The sequence below is a fragment of the Scleropages formosus genome, chromosome 24 (genome assembly GCF_900964775.1).
Source record: "Scleropages formosus chromosome 24, fSclFor1.1, whole genome shotgun sequence".
Taxonomy (NCBI): domain Eukaryota; kingdom Metazoa; phylum Chordata; class Actinopteri; order Osteoglossiformes; family Osteoglossidae; genus Scleropages; species Scleropages formosus.
Window position 1 is genome coordinate 519515 of NC_041829.1, and position 21673 is coordinate 541187.

The following is a 21673-nucleotide window of genomic DNA, read 5'->3' on the forward strand; positions in this document are numbered from 1 at the left end:
GTGCGTCCCTCCATGGATATACCTCCCCAGACCATCACTGACCCACCACCAAACCGGTCATGCCGAACGATGTTACAGGCAGCATAGCGTTCTCCCTGGCTTCTCCAGACCCTTTCATGTCTGTCACATATGCTCAGGGTGAACCTGCTCTCATCTGTGAAAAGCACAGGGCGCCAGTGGCGGACCTGCCAATTCTGGTGTTCTATGGCAAATGCCAATCGAGCTCCATGGTGCCGGGCAGTGAGCACAGGGCCCACTAGAGGACGTCGGGCCCTCAGGCCACCCTCATGAAGTCTGTTTCTGATTGTTTGGTCAGAGACATTCACACCAGTGGCCTGCTGGAGGTCATTTTGTAGGGCTCTGGCAGTGCTCATCCTGCTCCTCCTTGCACAAAGGAGCAGATACCGGTCCTGCTGATGGGTTAAGGACCTTCTATGTCCCTGTCCAGCTCTCCTAGAGTAACTGCCTGTCTCCTGGAATCTCCTCCATGCTCTTGAGACTGTGCTGGGAGACACAACAAACCTTCTGGTTATGGCACGTATTGATGTGCCATCCTGGAGGAGATGGACTGCCTGTGCAACCTCTGTAGGGTCCAGGTATCACCTCATGCTACCAGTAGTGACACTGACCCTAGCCAAATGCAAAACTAGTGAAAAACAGTCAGAAAAGAAGAGGAGGGGAAAAAATGTCAGTGTCCTCCACCTGTAAAACCATTCCTGTTTTGGGGGGTCATCTCATTGTTGCCCCTCTAGTGCACCTGTTAATTTCATTAACACCAAAGCAGCTGAAACTGATTAACAACCCCCTCTGCTACTTAACTGACCAGATCAATATCCCAGGAGTTTAATTGACTTGATGGTATACTCTAATTAAAAAGTGTTCCTTTAATTTTTTTGAGCAGTGTATAACCATGAAGAGATAGTGTTCAGTCATCAGCAGAACTCTGGCTGCACAGCTTTGTAAAAGAGTCAGGCAGTCAGTAAACTGTAAACATATAATTAAAAACAAGGAACTATAAAACATAAATGTTAATACAGCCAAAATTAAATTAAACACACACACAAAACCCCTTAGTTACAATAATAGCACTTCTCCAAAAGAATCTCTATTTGGACCAGGCCTACGATGGCCTTTGTACTCACAGGTTGGTTTAAGGGAAGAGAAGAAAGAGGTATAATTAAGATATTCTCCACTAGGATGGTGAAACAGTGTCATGTTATTACTCTTGTTCATTAAGAAATGTGTTTTGGCCCATTTTTGCTTCATGCTGTATTAATTTACGACAGGGTTCATGACCATTTGAAATTACAGCCAACAAATTCTGGTAGTTAACTAGGCCTACGCTGACAAGATTGGGATACAATCAGCGCAGAAATGAGCTCCACCGTCATCTAAGAATTCCATCTCTTACAGCGGGTTACAATTAAGGTTTCCTACAGATGAAAATGAACGGCTAATGAAGATGTACGAAATCAGGGAGAACTCGAGTGTGAAAAACGTTTACTCGTGTGTGCCAATGAGAGCAACGCAAATGGCATAGACAGTACTTTGGAAATTTTCACATATTAAGTGGGGGGGGGGGGGCAAACGAGCAAAAAGTACCCCTTGTGTCACCCTCTGATCATAGATAAGTGACAGTCTATGGGTTTTGCTAAAGTCAAAAGCAGCAAATTCACTGATGTCATGATGCAAGAACACATATCCAAAATCTATAGGTCTGGGTGTGAAGAATGAAAGTACTGTCAGTGGGCAAATGGGGTCTAATCTCCAAAGTCCATAATGTGAGTGTCAGTCTGATCCTGCACAGCGATAGAAGGCTGTGAGAAAACAGAATCACTGATTCATTTTATTGATTTATATACAGCTTCATATTTTCACACTAAAGAATAACTCAAAATTATATCTGATCTGTATGCCAATGAGGTGAGGGGGGTGGTTTGGAAAGGTTAAAAAAAAAAAATAAATAAATCCAGAAGATGACTGTAGAAGTGTTGAACTCTTGTCAAGCCATGTGTGTATGGGTTTTCACTCGGTTATTAGTGTAAATATTCTAACAGGATACTCAACTGTACTATGCACGATTTAGCCCAATGAATACCACTTGAAGACTTGGCAAAATGGGTATAATAGTCAAGTGTGTTTATCAATAAAATAAAATTTAAAAAAAAAAAAAAAAAATCAGACCAATGTATTGAAGCTTGTAAACACCTGGGGCTGGTGAAAAGCATCTGAAGGCCATTACACAGGGGTGAGGCTGTGTGGGGGTACTTACTGCTGGATTCGCTGTAGTGGCAGCAGAAGCAGGTCCTCCAAGCTCATGTTGCGGAACTCAGGCCTCGACTCCTGGAGCTTCTTGAATCGCCGGAAAGCCTTGTTCTTCTGCACCTGAACCTGCACGATGGAGACTGGGTTACTGTTCATACTCAACATTCTTACACATAGTTGCTCAGGACCGAACACTTCTCCAGAGTTTGAAGGGATGTCCCTAATGAAAACTTATTGTTGCACAATAAAGTGGAGGCTTATGGTCCCAAAGCAAGGGATCTGTGCTCATAACTACAGCGAATGTATGTTGTAAAAACAGCGTCCCCAGTTACTTGTGCGTCGACCCATCACTATGCCTGTTTACAGACTGGGATTTTAGAACCCAGCAAAATGACTCACTAAGAACACACAAAATCAAGTCCATTTAGCACTATCTTACATTCCTATGTGCCAAAAAAAGCAAAGAAAAGCAATGATTCACCAGTTTCTCTTTCAGCACAGCAGATCATCAGCCCACAGAGGCTGAAGTGTGTGAACTGCTGATGGTACAGTACTCCTGACAAAGCACTCAAAAACATAGGGAACTGCTGACATTAGTTACTTCTCATTAACATTACAGTAAGTCCTGGACTTACAAACTTTAGGAGATACAAACTGACCTGTGCCCAAAGTTCAGTCTTCATTCAACTGTATCATTACTGATGATGCTCACTGGGATTCCAAGGATTCCCCGCCAATCCAATGTCACTCTTGCTGTAATTTTGGTGTCTCTACTGTTACAGCAGGTATGTTTACAAATCCAATTCAGCATATCTTAAGAGCACAGACAGAGCTAATAAGGTTTGTAAATGCTTTGGAAAAGAAAGAAGAAATAAAAAAGCTGAACATGGTCAGGAAGTTGTAAACACTGCCCTTGCTTACTGCATGAATAGGGTGACACGGTGGCACAGCGAGTAGTGCTGCTGTCTCACAGCACCTAGGTTGTGTGAGAGGACATTGGATCAATCCCTGCTCAGTCTGTGTGGAGTTTGTGTGTTCTCTCCGTGTCTGCGTGGGTTTCCTCCAGGTGCTCTGGTTTCCTCCCATAGCCCAAAGTCATGCTGTTCAGGTTCCCCATAGTGTGTGAGTGAGAGAGAGTGTGTGTTCCACTGATGTATGGATGAGTGACCCACTGTAAGTAGTGTATCTAGCAGTGTAAGTCACCTTGGTGAATAAGCTGTGTGGGCTGATAACACTACATAGAGTTCACTGGAAGTCACTTTGGAGAAAAGCGTCTGCTAAATAAGTAAATGTAAATTATTTCACAGCTGAAATGACTACAAAATGTTTGCAGATATTAATCATGAGTGCATTTTGACAAAGGAGCAGATCTCTACCCACCATCACAATCATAAATTGGGGACTTACATAGCATTAGAGCACTTCTTTAACTTTTAAATTCTTATTCATCATAAACTGATGTACTTCCATGTCAAGCGGTAAGGTGTTACTGCAAACCTTAGAAGAAGGGAGCACAGGCCAACAGAACGGACACTGGCTAACATTTAAAACTCCGTTTAATTGAGTGCACTTATATTATCATGCAAAACGACGACACTGAAGGTTGAAAAGGACAGAGCAACTTCTTTGCTGTCACATTGCTGCAATTATGCGGCTGCGTGTTCCAACAATTACATTTATGTAGACCCAGTGGTAAAATCAATGTTACTTGTGCAGCAAGTCCTTAATCAATGGGATCAGTCAATTTGCTGCGGCCACATCCTTCTTCTTAATTAAGACAGTGATATCTCTGGGGCTCAGGGGCTCAAAGAGATAAATAAGTATAGAGGTCAGGAAATGTCAGAGGGGTGACTATGCTTCCACTCCCAGGTGGACCTTGAGGCTTTGAGGCGGAAAAGACCATTCGTGAAAACAAAGGTGTTTGTGGGTGGAGGGTGGGGGTGAGGGGTGACCACTCATTAAGAAAGACCAGGTAGCAGCACTTGACAGCAAAAACACTAATGAGCGGTAAGGTTCCCCGATGAGCATTTCTGGCATGAATGGACAGCTTATTGTGAAGGTTGCACCACTCAGGCAGGCTGTAATGAGATGCGGGGCTGGGCCCTGTTCAGACAGTTAGCCTTTCTGGAGTCGGAATGGAATTGCAGAGGGTGTCACCCACTTGTCATAATCCAAATGGCACATAAGACGGAGCAGCCTGCTTTAAATGCGAGCGGCAAGGGTTGGATTCTGGACCTTGGGCTCGGTCATCTGTGGCTTTGGAAGCATGGCCTGGGGCTTGGTTGGAGGGACGGTACTGGAAGCCATGCATGACGATGACTCTGTGTAACATGTGCAGGGACAGATGCTGCTTGTAGCCATATTCCAATGTGCAATGACATGGTTACGATATCAGTTCTGCTAATGGCAACATGTTGGTGACCTGGAGATCTGCAGTTTAAGGACACTTGCAAAAAGGAAAATGGGGAAAAAACAGGTAGGATCCAAAAAAAAAAAAAAAAAAAAAAAAAATGTAGTGACCAAAGTGATATTAAATGACTAAAATCAACTGCTGAGGAACAGCTGGGGTTAGTACATCATATATGTTCATATAAATGTTTCAGTACTGCTTTGCCCCTTCCCTTCAGTTTTATTGCAGTGTTAAAGAAAACCTCTTACCTGAAGAACCTTGGAAGCATTATGAATGTTGTCCACATAAGTTGTGTAGCAATTCAGATGCTGGCAGAACCTCTCAAAGCCTTGGCCAAACATGCCATCTTCTAAGTAGGCCAGCAATGTCCTGTGCAATACCAAAGCGAAATCGAATGAATAAAGAAACAAGGCAACACTGTCAACCTGCACGCACGCGCACACACACTACATGTAAATAACATTCACACCTGCTCTCAAGCCGGTTCTTTGCAGTCAATTTCAACGCTCCTACCAGATCCCCTTCCATCACTAGATTCCATCACCAGGGTATGTTTGAATATCAGAAAACACAGCCTCAGCTATTGCATTTTTGTCTGTCTCAATTTGACTCAACTGTGAGGATGTAAACTGGGGTAATTTCCACTCGGCTTCACTACTGGTGTTTTGCTTTGCTGCACAATGCTTCCCGCGCTCCACTACAATGTCACTTGACAACACAGTGGCCTTAGAGCAACAAGCAAAGAGGAGAACACCAAAGAAGTTGTTAGGAGTTTGAAATTTGTTTTCAGTATGCGGGAGAGGAACATGGAAATGACGGCGAGCGCAGTCGCTGCAGGCTCGCTCCTTGTGGCTCACATATTTGTCTAGCTTCAGACAGTGGGCACAGGAACTTTCCAGTGGTGAGAGTGTTTGCTGAACCCAGGAACAAAGGCACATCAAAAGGAAAGCAAAGCAGTCGATCTGGCTGTCAAGCACGTTACCCTAACATGGATAAATGGGGAATTCGTCAGGATGTTGACACGCGCAACGAGCTTATTATCTAAACTTGGAATCACACACGCGCGCCAACCCACTTCCTAACAATGTTCCCTGGGACTTCAGATGTTTAGAGAAGGTGTGCTTTTGCAGTGAAGTTGATTTAAATAGATTTTAATGAAGTTGCACGCCACTGCAGTCTCCGTTCATCATCCGGAGATGTCAGCGGAGTCGAGAGACTTCTAACGAGGGCAAAGGGCAGGGAAAAGCAGCATTTCCGGGTTTTCTTGCAGCTAGAGGCTATTATGATAAAAATAAAAATACAAGCTACATTTTCCATACTTTTTTTAGGGCAATTAAATTCCTTGCCATGAGGAGCACTGTGAAAACAACATTAATATTCCATTTGCATCACGTTAATCCACATTAATTCGTAGTGGTCGAGAAATCTGCAGAGGTTTGGGCTCAGACTACAAGCGCCTATGCAATATTGTTTGCAGAGGGACCAAATATGAGAATACCAATTACTCGCTGCTTTGTATCCCCTTTGTTGCCATCGCGCTGCAGCTGACAGCAAAAACAAGATAAAAACTGCGGCACATTTGATAACCCACGTGAGCGTGCTGACTAACAGATTCACCTGCTTTGCTACAAAACGCTGGGGAACGAGGGCCAACGCAGCTGACAGCCCTGTCAACTGCAACGATCACACCTGTCAGATGATCCAGCAAACAAAGAGATACGCAGGCAGAGAACGGAACGATATTATTAGGCCTCCATGTTTAAACACAGGAAGCAACACCCAACTCTAGGCCAGGTAAGAAAGGGTTAAGGACTGTGAAGCGCAACCTTTTACGACTTGTTCAAAGTATTCACTCCGAAGAGAGATTGCCACCATATCCCATGCGTGCCCAACAAACTTTTAACCCCCCCCCCCAAGAGGTGCCTGAATCCCAGGTTTAGGACACTGGCACACAGGGTTGCCTGTTCCTGTACGGTGTAGTGAAAAACAAAGGTAGCACGTACCTTGCAGCCAAGCTATGCCTATGCACTGCCGAAACCTACGTATACATTGCTTGCCTCATAAGCAAAATCATGAGCATGTTCACATTAAAGCATAGCCTTAGGTGATTCTTAAAACGAGATGTCCTCATTAAAATGTGTATCCAATTAGTGCCTGAAATTCACAAGCCTTCTATCAAAGTCATTTTTTCTATAGAGGTCTTAGGTCATACAAAGATATATTTTCCCCCTCTTACTGAGTAAGATGGATAATGTGCCATTATCCTCCACATGGACAAATTGCTTAAATTAAGGGGAAAAAATAAAATGTATAATTTTTTTTTTTTTTAAATATCCCAATATGTATGCTGAATCTTTTTATATGAGCACCAGTACTGCAACATGTGGACTCAACAAGCCCATTTAAAAATAATAATAAAAAAAATAACTGATAAATTGAACACCCCCGAGAACCTTCAAGGCCTGAACTTGAGCAGTTCTGGAACCAAACTCATTTTTTATGCCAGGCACCTTTAAGACATTCAATTATGCTGTAATTTTATTCAATATTTCTCAGTGACAAGGATCAGCTTCTGACACGTGGGATATTATTTGATCTATTTTCAAACCACATTTATTCTCATTAAGAAACCCCCTAGACACGTTCTTTCAGAATATTTATTTTTCAAATACTTTTTGAAATTGTGCTACTTACTCGATAAAGTGACAGCACTTTCAAGTTCTTTATTATAGTTTGCTATGGAGCAGCAACCCAATTATCCCTGGCTGCTATCACAGCCCGGTCCCCATACTCCACAAACAGCCATAATGATGATGTATGGCAGTGGCGTATCAATACATTCAAATCATGGGACATTTTAATGAAATGTTTATTGAAACGGGAATTCATTTACGCAACCCCCCCGCGCCGGGATAAAAGTAAACAAATAAAAACAGGAAATAAAAATCAAATATAGGACCGCCACCTCTTCTTATCTTGCGAACACTTCTGTAAGAAGTTTGTAAACGCATGCTTCCCTGACAGGACGACTTTTCATTTTCTTCCCAATGCTTTATGAATTTTTTCTCGAAGATGTTTTGGCTCATTTTCATCGCTTCCACATGCGGTGTCATCATACCCAACTACAAACAAGACTTAGTAGAAATTAATGGGAGAAATCTTAGAATTTAATTCTACATAGCAGCACACGACAGGAAAGATGATAGCTGATAGGGGACTTTATTCTTTGCAAGAGAATGTAACCGTTTCTTGTGTCGCCTGCAAATTTAAATACATATGCATATCCACTCGCCAGAGGAAAAAGGAATTGTATATTTGTTTTGAATGTTGTTTCATTCTTTATTTATATTGAAAAAGGCAGTGAGGATGGAAAAAATGAGGGGAAAAGCATGCTTCGTTCCAGAGGTTTGTAATCAAGGAACAGACATCTAAGCCTGCAGACTTCTAATCTTCCAGACTTGGGGACGTCAAACTTTTACAGGGACAGAGGACCACTGCATAGTGTCTTATCCCCCCGCCCCTTCCCCACTCACTCTCGTGTGTACAAGGTTCACGTTGTACCAGACAAACAGCCCGTATTTTTTATTATTTCAGCAGTGCAGAAGCCCACAGCAGCACAAATCTCGCAATATTAATGGGCAGCTTTTTTGTGGAAAAACAAGAATTAATGACATTTTCTGTCCCCAAAAATAAGAGGCAAGAAATCACTGTCCATCTTAGTTCTTCGCAATCGATGTTTCATTGCGTTCCCTCCACAAATTGGAATGGTTAAGCAGCCATTAAGCGACCTCCCACAACTCGGGTAACGGTTATAACAGTGATGTATGCCACTGCTGCCCCCCACCTCCAGTCTACCCCCAAGATTCGGTGTGACCCATTGCCCAAACTGCTGGGTTCATCTCTCAGTTTCATCACTGTGCATGGCTGTCAAAAGCTGTCAGTCTTGCGTGAAGGTGGAGACCCTGTTCGTATTCATCATTTAAACTCCAAATAAGATGCGATTTTCAATCAAGCGCTCTGAGATGTAGCACCTCTTTTGGTGAAATTGTTCCACCATACATCGAGCTGGTCTGCTTGCAAAAATGCCACCGCACAGCACCCAGCTGCATTTGATAATGCGGCAATTAGTAGGCTGATAAGGAAATGAATTGTGTGCATCAGCGCGGGGTTTCAGTTCAAACGACAGGGCTGAATCTTTAATATTGATCCAGCTGTTGAATTTATTAGCCATTTCAGGGTTGTTAAAATGTGGTTATCTTGCTCATTCAGACACAAGCAGGTTGCAAACAGCAACAACCGAGCAAGCAGGGTTCATATATGCTGCAGTGAGCAACGCTCTCTGGGGGTAGTTGGCACTGAAAGAGTTCTGCTGCTACACAGCTTTCAGGTGCAAAACACCTCCACATTTGATGCTGGTGTGTTCAGGGTATCGATTATGTTGTGCTCTCCTAAAAGGAAAACTGTCAGCGCCTCTCTATAAGTCACACACAAACAACTGATGTTGTGTCAGTTGCACAAAGTACAGCCAGAGCAGTCGTGAAAACTCGAGAGAGCCTTTAGCACTCGAAGAAACAAAAATGGTGCATCTCAGAAAGCCACTAGCAGAGCTTCTATCAATTATTACTACTTCAGATGGTTTTCTCATGCTGATCTCCTGCATTGCTGGCACACATGACGGAAATCTCTATTTTGTCTTGTTCTTCTGCAGCCTCTCACCAGGAAGGAATATGGTGCTGGACAGAATGCACTTCCATACATAAAACAATTGAAGTAACAGGCAATAGCAACACAGGACACACGTTTTTCCGGAGGAGGAAACATAAAAAGGTATTTTTTGGTCAAAGACCTGCAGGATTTAACAATAAAAGGTTGCGCTGGATATCTACTGAAGCAATGCAGGCCAAGTACCTTTCTCAAGAGTTCTGCATTAAACTTCTCAGTCCTCAGCAAACTATATGATCTTTGTGCTGCTGGAAAATGCTCAAATCAAGGGCAGAGGGGGCTTGAGATGAGGGCAAAACATTACAAAACACTAACACAAAAAAAAAACAAGACCTAAAAGTAGAGAAAGCAGAACTGTACAGGTGGCAGCTCCACAACACTGAGTTTAAAATAAAACAGCACATCAAGGGAAAGTGCTGCATGCAATTTTGAGCTGCCACGTTTATCGATTCGCAAGGATCTTGTGAGCGCGGATAGCTAAAATATACCATGCAACCTCAGAGTTCATCGGTACTTCATTAATATGTAAGCCACCAATTAATGCGCCCCCATCCCCTGTAAAGAATAAATACTCTGTAAATTATTTAAAGGATACTTACTGGTTTACTGAATGAATGGATTTAATTGAGCTGAAGATGCCTTCTCTAATGTCCTGCCTCAGGGTTCCTTTGGCATTCAGAATCTCAACAAAGTACTGCAAGAAAGAAGAAAAGGGGAAACTGAATCTTTTCAACATTTGTATACATCCCGCCATCTCATTGAGGCTGTCGTTTTACATAGGCACCATGGAAAAGGAAGCGACGTGCGTAGGAAGGCATTTATCAGCTATGATATCTCAATTACTCTTAACAATTTAATCTCTGATGCAAATTTAATGTAGGTTTGCTGGGTAGAAAAAAAACACTGCGTGGAATATGAAATGGCAAGCTTTCGAAGCCCATTAATAATGAACACAACGTTTCATTATATATCACTTTTATAATCGACCACTCAATTCAAATCGCATAACAATGCTAATGAAAACAACAATAGCAAGATTTATGACACCATTAGAATAGAGAGGAATATTTAATGTAGCTTTGGCATAGAGCTTTTTTCTGTAGCAAAGTTTAAAAGAAAAAAGGGCACAGCACATAGTAAAGAGGGTCTCTAGTGCTAAACTTGGACACGCTCTGTGTTCAGTTAATGACGTAACCATGCAACAGATCTGCTTCTCTAGCATCCAACATTCATAGTCTTGGGCGTGTGTGTTATGTACACTGTAGAGTAGCCTATATAGCCTGATAGCCTATTACAGATGAGTGCAAAACATTACACAGGCACAGGTGAATTTGATAGCTTTAAAATGCACCAACAGAAGAGGAAAGGCCAGACTGGGTGGCACAGTGAGTAGCGCTGTTGTTTCACAGCGCCTGGGTGGTACGAGAGAACACTGGTTTCATCTCCTCTCAGTCTGTGTGGAGTTTGCATGTTCTCGCTATGTCTGCGTGGGTTTCTTCCGCGTGCTCCGGTTTCCTCCCACAGGCCGAAGACATGCTGTACAAGTAGGTTGGCGACTCCAAGTCACCCATAGTGTGTGAGTGACAGAGAGAGTGCGTTTCACTGATGTATACTCTGTATGTATGTTTACTTGAGTCACATGTCTGCAGCTATGTCTCTTTCTCTTAATGTAATGCATAAATTGTACTTTTGCTGAGATGTATGTCGCTTTGGACAAAAGCGTCTGCTAAATGAATAAATGTAAATGTATAGATGAGTGACCCAACTGTAAATAGCATATCTACCAGTGTAAGTCACCCTGGTGAATAAGGTGTGGGCTGATGACACTGCATAGTGTTCACTGGAAGTCGCTTTGGAGAAAAGTGTTTGCTAAATGAAGTAATGCAACATAAACGTGAGTACAGCCATGGCAGCGCCCACCGTGATGACCAGCTCCAGTTGATGGCAGTAGTGTTGCTCGGTGCAGACCAGCTCTCGGCCCGTGCGAAACTCCCATCGCTCCCTCTGCTCCTGTATATTTGCTGTGGGATGGCTGATGGGGGTCAGTGCTGAGCTCATGGCAGAAGTCCGTCTTTCAAACTAGGGCAAAGAGTTCTTGCAAATGTGCTGAGATGAGGTGGTAGGGAAGCTCTTGATGACCAACACACCTGAAAAATGTCACAAAGAAAGCAAATAATAGTAAATGTCAGATTATAACACCACTGAACACACCAGCAAAACATTGAATTGTAAACACCAGCTGCATCTCTGAGGGGTTGGAGACACGTCTATCAACAGAGTCTTTAACCCTTGGACATAATCACCATCAAAAGTGTGAGAGTAACATTTAAGAGGCTTCATGAAAAACCGCAAAAAGAAAACCTTACACCAGGACTTTCGTAGCCAGAATCACACTCTGCGTCCCTTATGGTCAATCACAGAATTCAAAACACAACTGATTATGTGCGGCACACAAGCTTTCTAGGCATTAAAACTAATAGGCTAATACCATCTGAAGTTTATAGGCCAAGAAATCTACTGGGAGAGCTCACATTAAACAATTCTCAAAAACTGCATCACATCTCTCAGACAACGATGAGAACGTTTCCTCAAAGCTAAGATGAGCTGCATTCTGTGGAGCAAAGGGAATTCAACAGAGGTGCTGAACAAGAAAGCGAGTGAGCGAGCAAGAGAGGAAGAACCATGAAAGGAAGGATTTCACTTGGGAAGTTGTGTTACAGTTCACGGACAACCCACTGTTACACAAAGCCTCCACCAAACTGTCAATAATGCCTATAAAAACCTACTGCCCTGTAACAATCACACCTATGTGTCTGCATTTTGATATTTGACACATATAAGAGCTTAACTCTGTTCGAATATAACATCTGAGAACTTATTTCCAAATGGACACCCTATTAAAGACATCTGAACTACTAGATGGTCCTCAGCAATACACAGGTAAGGCCAACATCCACCCTGGAAGGGCTACAGGAGCCATGCTGGAGAAGCTCCCCTGTCAGGCCTGTACTTTAATACAGCCTAAGGTAAGGATCAGACCTTATTTTTTTAATGTATTTCCAAAATGCCCATGGGACAGCAGCCTGGCTGGGTGCAACAGTGTCAGTGTGGAATTTAGTGCCAAAGACATACTGCTACAGCAATGTACAAAAAGTGCTCCTTACTGAACATGTTCACATTAGTACTGGAAATGTGCCAGTCTGCTCCTGCTCTTCATAACTGGACACATTTGTCAAATAAAAAGGCTTGGGTATGTTTTAGGTGAAGCTAGTTATCACTGGAGCACTTTTCATCCGATTCACTCCTCATTAACTGCAAGTTAAAAGTATGAATGTCTTCATTTTAATTAGTTATACATTAACTGTTAAAGTAGTTGCATAAACTTTAATAAAGTTGAATAACCTTCCACATCCACTGCAAATTCAGATGTCACTTCACCTGAAACATAACTAAAACATATATGCAAATATAAGAGTTACGGAATTTTTGGAATTTATCGCCTTTTGCAAATGTGCATAATGTAATTTAATATGAAAATAAACCAACTGGCTGCCTTGCATCAGCAGGTTGTATTAAACAATACTAATATTCATTTTCAATATACAGATGCTCCTTGACTTACGATGGTGAGCTGGCGAGAGACATTCAGCAGAAACCGTATTTCGAATTTAGAATTTTTTTCTGGGGCAAGTGTTATGCAGAGTGATACTCTCGCGATGCTGGGCAGCGGCAGTGATCTGCATCTCCCAGTCTGCCACACAGATGTGTTTTGTGCATTCACAATGTCACAAAAACACCTATCTGTGTCTCGTGCTACCGGTGGGAAGAAGAAGAAGACGGCAATTACTCTTGAGGAAAAACTCAAGATAATTGCCCAGCATGAAGGCAACAAGCCCGTAATGGCCATCGTACATATGCTAGGCTATGATGTTCGGTAGGTGAGGTGTATTAAATGCATTTTCAACTTATGATATTTGAATTACGATGGGTTTCATGGAACGTAACCCCATCGTAAGTTGGGGACCACCGGTATTAGCCTTTGTAAAAGTCCTTTCAGACTAATGCAAGCACAGTAGGTACTGGCCCGAGTAGCAGTCAACTGAGCAGAAAAACAGGTTCTAAAGAATAAGGACAGATTTCATTTAAGATGACTGAACCAGTGACTAGCTATTACTGTGATGTGTATATTATTCATCAGTTCCAGAAACCGAAACAGAGCATACTTCTCATCAGTCTCATGCTGTGCACTCATTGTTAAGTGAACACTAGCTGATGTCATTGCAATTTTTAAAACTTTTTCCCTTTTTTTAATGATTTTAGTAAAGTAAGAGCATGTAGGGAAGAAAAAGGGGGGGGGGGGAGACCTTCGGAAAACAAACAGGACAGAGAAATGTCAGCTGTTTGCGGGCTTTTCCTGCCCTGTTTTGTTGGTGTTTGCAGGTCAGCACAATCTAATCAGGAAAGGTGACAGCATTTGCACGAAGAAGTCAACTAAAATCAAAAGGCAACTTGTCCGAACAACACACTGTAACTGTACAGAGCTTAATGAATATGCCTATTACTCAAGGGACTTTTAAAGAAGTGAAGCAAAAAATATAGACAAAGGCAAACCAGTTATTTGTGCACGAAAGGCTCATAAATGTTCGACACCTAGGATTCGGCTTACAGGACTTCAGAGAAGACCTGTCGGCTTTATTCCATATTAGTCATTATTATTATAATGGGAAAACACAATTTGATATTTGTAGCCGTCTTATTTACGCACAGGCCTGGAAAATCCTTCATGAAATATTCATCTGAATGCCCAAAAAGGCACCCCAGCAAGCAACAGGAGACCTTGGCTGGTATGCATGGATAAACCTGCTTAAAAGCCAGGATAGGCCACCGGAAGATGTGGATCCACAAATGAGCCCAAAGAACAATATTCGTTTTTCTAAAATGTGACTTTTTTTTTTGCATACAGAAATGTGCTGTGGACTTGTACACAAAACATGGAACTGCCTGGACTACGGGATTTGTTCTCGTGCATTAGATCATAAATTACAGAACTCACACTGACAGAATGCAATTAGCAGTAGAATAAACCAGAAGGTTGGTAAAAATAAAAATGTACTATACTAATAGTGAATATAAAATTCACTGTGTCAACTAACAGATGTGACAATATATTTACTACAGCAGCACCAGACAGAAGTCCATGTCCCTTAGCAAGATGCTAAGTAACCCAAAGACTGGTGGTTCAAACCCAACTCCAGCTACTATCACAGGACCTTTGATCAACACATTTACCTTAAACTGTTCACATAAAATACTGTGGTGCAAAAATGGGTCATTTTGGGAAAAAGCATCAGTTAAGCAACAATTTAATGAATAATAATAATGCTTTTAAACACATGGATATTTCCCTGAAGAAACTTAAGTCAAGTATATTCCTACAAGCAGTAACATGAAGCCTGGACGCACTACCATCAACATTCCAATTAGCAACCTTAGGGTCACCGGTCCATTTTTTTCCCCCATTTTTAAAAACCACAGCGGTATCTACTGCCCTAGAAAACGACACAAAAATAAAACACAGAAAGGAACGCGTCTATGGCTACCGGTACCCATTCCTTGTTTAAAACATGACAGAGGCATTGCGTTTCGGTGTGTCCTTTTCAATTCTGAGAGACAAATTGTGAGGTGCACCAACCGAAAAACACGACATGTCAAAAAGCAATGAGCGTATTATTCTCTACTAATGCTACTAATGGTGTAAAGAGCTGTCGCTGCACCTCGAAGTAAAGATGCAGGCCTACACAGAAAGCTTGGCCCATGATGCGCATACTGGCTGGGAACGCACAACCCCCCAGGGGTCTCTGCTGGGCCTTGTTTATCACTCCTAATTGGCACCACCCGAACGGCACAACAGCCCTCGTGCGGCTTCAATTAGTGGCGGGGAGGTGTGTCCCCGGGCGGCTGGAGTCTGTTCTGAGGGCCTAGGGCTCGAAAGGTTAATGGCCAACAAAGAAACCTCCAGCTAACACAGAGCCTCCTCAGCAAGGACAAAAGCCTCTCTCGTTTGCCTCCTGAGGTTTTCCAACCCAACACAAAAGGGTAGAAAGCAACGATGGGTTGCACCAGCTTGCTTCACATGTGCTTTATTTTGCCAGCATTTTTCCCCCAGTAATGCACAGCAACGACATCTCTAGGCCATTAAAATCAACTGCTCACCTCTCCTTGCTGTTACACAATGCACGTTTTCATTATAATTAAATGTCTAATGCTGTCTTGACCCACTTAAACAGCTTCATGTTTAGGTGAGCAGCACAGGTTAGGTGTCTTGCTCACAGGACGGGAACAGCAGGTAGCCCCTGGATCTTCACCTTTCAGCTGCATGCCCACATCCTTAACATCTTTAACCAAGTGCAGTACATGCTAGTGTGTAAACCATCCGTTAGCAATGGTAGACCTGCAACATCGCGCTCGACGCTACCGGGAGAACCAGTGGAGCCTATAAACACTGGCCCCTCCTTGGCTCAGCACTGTCATCTATCCCCCTTCCCACCCTCCTTGCTCATTAGTGTCACCGCTAACTGGGCTGGAGTGCACACTGCCACCATTGCTTTAACAGCAATTAACCCCTAAGTCGTCCCTAGAGAGCAGCTTGCTGGGACACTGTAAACAAGCATGTGCAATCGATGGCACACTGGGGGGGCACCGTGAGGTGCAAGTTCCCACACAGACAGCAAACAGGCACTAATCTGAATCGTCTTACATGCTGCATCAGCTGAACTTGTAAAAAGGACATGTTATTCCTGGCCTGAGCCAGCAGCTCTGGAAACTTGATGTAAGTACGTTTTCAAATGTCTCCGTATTTTGTTATCCTGGACACCTGGATTTCTTTTCACCCTCCTCAAGCAGTGTTCTTTCCTCAGTATAGTGTCAGTTTAGGATTGGAACCCACCCCAGAGGGTTAAACAAACTGCTGCTTCCATATTGTTTAAGTTTCCCAGATGAGAACTGTAAAATATAGAAAAACTTTTTTTTAAAAATTTTTTGCATAGCTTTTGTGAGCTTCTACACTGCTTTCGGTATAAACTGGTACCAGTAAGAAGCTATTATCCTTTGTATGACGACCATGAGGCTGGTTAATACTTGTGGCATTAAAAAATAAAACCACCTAAAGTGAACAGAGGATCAAGTTACCGAACTTCCTGAGCGTGACAGATGCCAATGATCCTCGGCAATTAATCTAAGATAGGGTTCCTGCTGATGGCAAACAGGTGTTTAGAACTGATACGCCAGAAGGTGAATAAACCACAAGCTTAAAAAGCACACTATAGCAGCCCTGGAACGTGCGTGGAAGGCCATGTTTATGCATTAAACATCTGCCTAGGTTATAAAAATATACATGGTGTAATCTGATTATTTGAAAGAAAAAGGAGAAGTAGCAGCCTAGAGCTAAAAGGAAATAACCTATATGCACATTACAAGAACATTTCTGGCGGCTTACATACAGAGTACAAATAAAGACGGGAAAGAGAATTTACCGATAACAGCTTCTAAACTGATTTAAATTTGCAACCAAAGGGATGATCATAAAAGGTACCCTCTCAAAAGATAAAGAACAGTTTTCCAGTGGATCTGTTCTGTGGACTCATGCAGGCCAGTGATTTGTTAAAGATCAACATATTAAAAGGTATTAAAAATATTCCTTGTGCTGAGCAATACGAATATTTCAATAAACTCCTTAGCACAATATTACAATTTATGGAGACCTGGGCATAAAACAGCAGGCAAAGCATTTTCACCAAGAGGGACCAACACTTAACTTTTACAAAACATGTAGACAGAAATCAGGATTTCATTACTTCTTGAACAAAGAAAAAAAAATTCCTCTATTGCTTCTTCTTCAACTGTTAACTGATGCTACCGGATATTGATACTATTACCACCATTACTAGGTAAGGCAAGGCAGATCTCGAACTTCAAGGGCACTACCACTTCAGCCACCTTGCAATGCCTTGGAACTAATAATCATCCTAAGGAGTGGAGGCCATCCTGTACTGTCTCACAGCACCTGGGTGGTGCAAGAGGACGTGGGTTCGATCCCTACTCAGTCTGCGTGGAGTTTGCATGTTCTTCCCGTGTCTGCATGAGTTTCCTCCCAGTGCTCTGATTTCCTCCCACAGTCCAAAGACACACTGTTTAGGTTCTCCATAGTTTGTTAGTGACAGAGGGAGTGTTTCACTAATTTATGAATGAGTGACCCATTGTAAGTAGTGTATCTAGCAGTGTAAATCACCTGGTGAATAAGGTGTGTGGGCTGATAACACTACACAGAGTTCATTGGAAGTCGCTTTGGAGAAAAGTGTCAGCTAAATAAAATATAAATGCATTGCATCTTGCCAACAGCTGGCTCTTAGACAAAAATAGTAGACATACTTAATGGTGAGAAGTAAAATCAAAATAAAGTTTAAAACTTAAGATTCCAGTATCAAACATATATCCAGTAGTGAGTGACTTTTGGGCGGAGAGAAACTTGGGTCGGCAGGCCCGAAGGCCCACATCGCCCCAGCAGTAGCCCCTGAGGCCCGTTCTCCCCGCACAGCTGCGTTCATGTCGGCTGATGTTACCGAGATCACGATGTGGCACACGTAAATGCCCATTATAATGCAGCAATAATTAGCCGTCGCCTGGCACAGCTGACAGGTTATTCTCAGGCTGGGCAGGGCTTAATGAGTATTAGGGTTTAGAAGTACAATATGTGAGAGAAAGGAGGGTTGGACTGCCCACTTGAGCCACAGGCAGTGACAGAATGCCACTGAACTCTCAAAACTCTAAACAGCTTCAGCTTTTGGTCAAAGCAGGACAATAGTGTTTGATACACACAATACAGGAAAACAGGATGAACATAGTGCACAAAAGTAAGTTTTAACTGTACAGTTCTGAAGGTGGATACAATCAGTTTCTGAAAATGCCACATCAGCCAACATCGTATTTCAAAGTCGAAGTGACAGCGGGCGACACAGTGCACGAGTGCAGAGCGGAAAGGGCAATCTAATGCAAAATGGAATTGGCTGAGCAACAAATAACTGCATTGTGATAAAACGTTTTGTTTCCAGGTTATACCAGAACAGTTTCATTAGCAATGGGTATTACCACTACATTAGGGCAATTGCATTTTATCAAACGGTATCGCCCTGAAAATCCAAGATCACATCAGTTTAGCTAACATTGCACCAATCTGAGCTGCACCTCCTTATAAATCCATAAGAAAAACCCATCCATTGACATCTTCTGTTACATCTCTCTTGGGAAACGAGAAAAGGGCAGGGCAGGGACGACACAGAACAGGATCGCCATTGGAGCGTGTGTGCGAGAGAGGGAGCGTGAGGGTCTTATTTATGTACTGCTACTGAAATAACTAAGCATTTCCGAAGCCTGTGCGCAAGAGAGCCTGCTGCCTTTTGTTCACACATTGCATCGGGTGCATCCATCCAGAGGCGCGCAGGAAACCAGCTGCATAATATCTCCCTGCTAATTGATTCCTGGCACCGAGAGCAACTTCAAAGAGGCAGCTGGGGGAAGAGCCGTTTCAGCTTTAATTATGTAAGCCACTTATTCATCTTTCCACTTTGTCTTTAGAAAAAAACTTCTTTCCATTTCAAAGATGTCAGCACAAAGGTATAAGGAGGCTACAAGCTGCCGGAGAAGGCGTTATTGTCTCAAATGATGATCTGGAGTCACCATACACACTTCATGGAACTGGATCTGAACCAGGAGGATCTGTTGCTTTCAGCATTTACACCATCTATTGATATCATTTTGTGCTACATCCCTCCTGCATTCAGCACACAAGCAGTACATCTGGTCGCTATAGGCAACTCAATGCAGGAAGAGGCTTCACATTACAGAAAGAATGGCAGTAAATGCCTGCGAGATCTTCCACATCCTTCTATGCCGGCTAGGCACGTACACGCACATGTGTGGCGCAGCGTTGCTGCATCGGTACTGGAATTATTGCAAGAGTCATTTAAAGTAGCGAGGTGGAATCTGTGGGTGCACTTCGCCAACCCTTTACATCATATAACAATTGAAGCAAAAATCACCACTAGCACATACATATCATTTTTAAGCATTTGTGCTACATGGCCAAAAACAGGCCCCCGAGGCAACCGCTCAAGTATTAAATCCACTCTTTGTGTCAAATAAAACTTGAATTGTTGCAAATTTAGCTGACTCCTTTGTACATGGCAACTTACCATTTTATTTTCTTTATAAAACACACACTCCAAAATTATTTAGCCATTCAAACAGCAGGGTATTCATACTGCACCAGTTCAGGGTACATTCCTTTACCAAGGGTATTAGAGCAGGAGTGCGGTTTACATTTATTTAGTCAACACTTTTCTCCAAAGCGACTTCCAATGGACACTGTGTAGTGTTATCAGCCCACACACCTTATTCACCAAGGTGACTTACGGTGCTAGATTCGCTACTTACAATGGGTCACTCATCCATACATCAGAAGAACATACACACTCTCTCTGTCACTCACACACTATGGGGGAACCTGAACAGCATGTCTTTGGACTGTGGGAGGAAACTCCCATAGATGCGGGGAGAACATGCAAACTCCACACAGACTGAGTGAGGATCGAACCCACGTCCTCTCGCACCACCCAGGCGTTGTGAGACAGCAGCGCTGCTTGCTGGGCCATTGTGCCAAGGTTTAAACTGGGAACCTTCGGATTGTGAGTTGATGACAACGCTATACTACCCTACTTACTTGAAGGAACAAGCTGACTTGGGTGTCAGAAACCCCGTCTTCAGTTCAGTACAACTTTCTGCTAAAGCACTTTAGAGTGTCATACTCATGTACACAGCAGAGTAATTCTTACCATAACAATTGTAGGTAAGACAAGGGTGCTACAGTTGGTGTGGGATCCAAACCAGGAACTTGATACAGGATATAACAGGCCTAACACCTGCTAAATATCACTACCACATCAGTTTAATAACCTTTCGATCTGACCAACAAACAGTAACTTTGTGATTGGCTGCTCAGGCCAGGAGCCCGCAAGTGGCACAGAGGACATGGCTGCGTAAGGTTCGGATCCCAAACACACTCTAGCTGTAGTGCCTACAGGAAGCTACTTTCCCAGAAATTATACAGCAAGAATTACTAGGTAGTACTTTGCTAGGTCACAGTAGGTGGGACTCGTACCAGGAACCTTGGGGTCACCAGTCCAAGCGCTTCAGCACTACGCCACCTGGCTGTGCTGGTGGGACTCGGCGTGACACTCGGAGGAGCAGCTCCTCCCACTATGAGGGGAAGGTTCAGTCCAGCTGATACGATGTTTTAATTCTTTTTTAAAGTCCACAATTCTGCTCACGGCTGCTGTTATTATTTACACCGCGTAAACAACAATTACGGTAACTTCGTTGTTCCAACGTCGGACGTACAGTAACAGTGCCCTCCCGCTAGTAGTAATTCTCCATCCTGAGCCCCTTCTCACAGGAATAATGCATTTTTACCTCCACTGTGTAAGTTACCGTATATATAATATAGCAAGCAGAACGATGCTTAAGTCACACAGCTAGCTTCAAACATGGCTAACGTCAGGCTCATCATGTCCTTTCAGCTATTTTGTAACTGGAGAGTTAATTCTATGTTTTGCTTCATAAATTGTCTGTCCTCTCAAGTTTCCGTGAAAACGGCTGTTATTCGAAGTACCAGCGTATCGACAGTTTCTATAACTGCAAAACTAACCTTATTTTGCCTCCACACTTCGAATCCAGGCGCTCTTTTTCAGTTTGAGCACTTCCGGGCTAAGGGCTTTTCCTATTGGTCCAATTGCGTTACGCGGGATACAAAAGCGCCCAATCTTTGCGGCACGAGTTATGAAAACACCCAATCAGAGAGAGGAGAGGAGAGAGACGAGAAATAGGAGGGCTGAGCTTAATATATGGACTAATGTGTCTGTTTATTTATTTAAAGTTAATATGCTGAACTTTATAAGTGTTTAAAGAATACCAAAAAACTACTTTATAAGCCGAGCCATATTACAAACAGTTTTAAGAAATTATCCGCGTATTTCTACAATGTGCTGTGCACAAATGCAGCAAAAAAGAGAGAGAGCGGCTAATTCAGCAGAATTCTAACTAGAAATTTCGACCGAGGTGATGGGGGGGAAATGAAAGTGACGGCGCCACCTTCCTCAACGTGGAACAATGTAAAGAACGGCTTTGGCCTCTGCTTGTTCAGACCTGTCAACCCCAATACGTTTT

General features: G+C 42.9%; 1 protein-coding gene across 1 annotated transcript in view; it reads right to left on the reverse strand.

Moving 5' to 3' along the window:
- arhgef39 (Rho guanine nucleotide exchange factor (GEF) 39) overlaps positions 1-21216 on the reverse strand; it is a 50965-nt gene extending 29749 nt beyond the window's left edge. The window contains exons 1-5 of the mRNA XM_018755831.2: positions 21156-21216; positions 11318-11544; positions 9997-10091; positions 4924-5044; positions 2273-2391 (exon numbers count right to left, since the gene is read on the reverse strand). Of these exons, the coding sequence (XP_018611347.1) occupies positions 2273-2391; positions 4924-5044; positions 9997-10091; positions 11318-11455 (473 nt within the window). The 5' untranslated portion in view covers positions 11456-11544; positions 21156-21216. The remainder of the gene's footprint in view (positions 1-2272; positions 2392-4923; positions 5045-9996; positions 10092-11317; positions 11545-21155) is intronic.
- Positions 21217-21673: the final 457 nt, after the last annotated feature.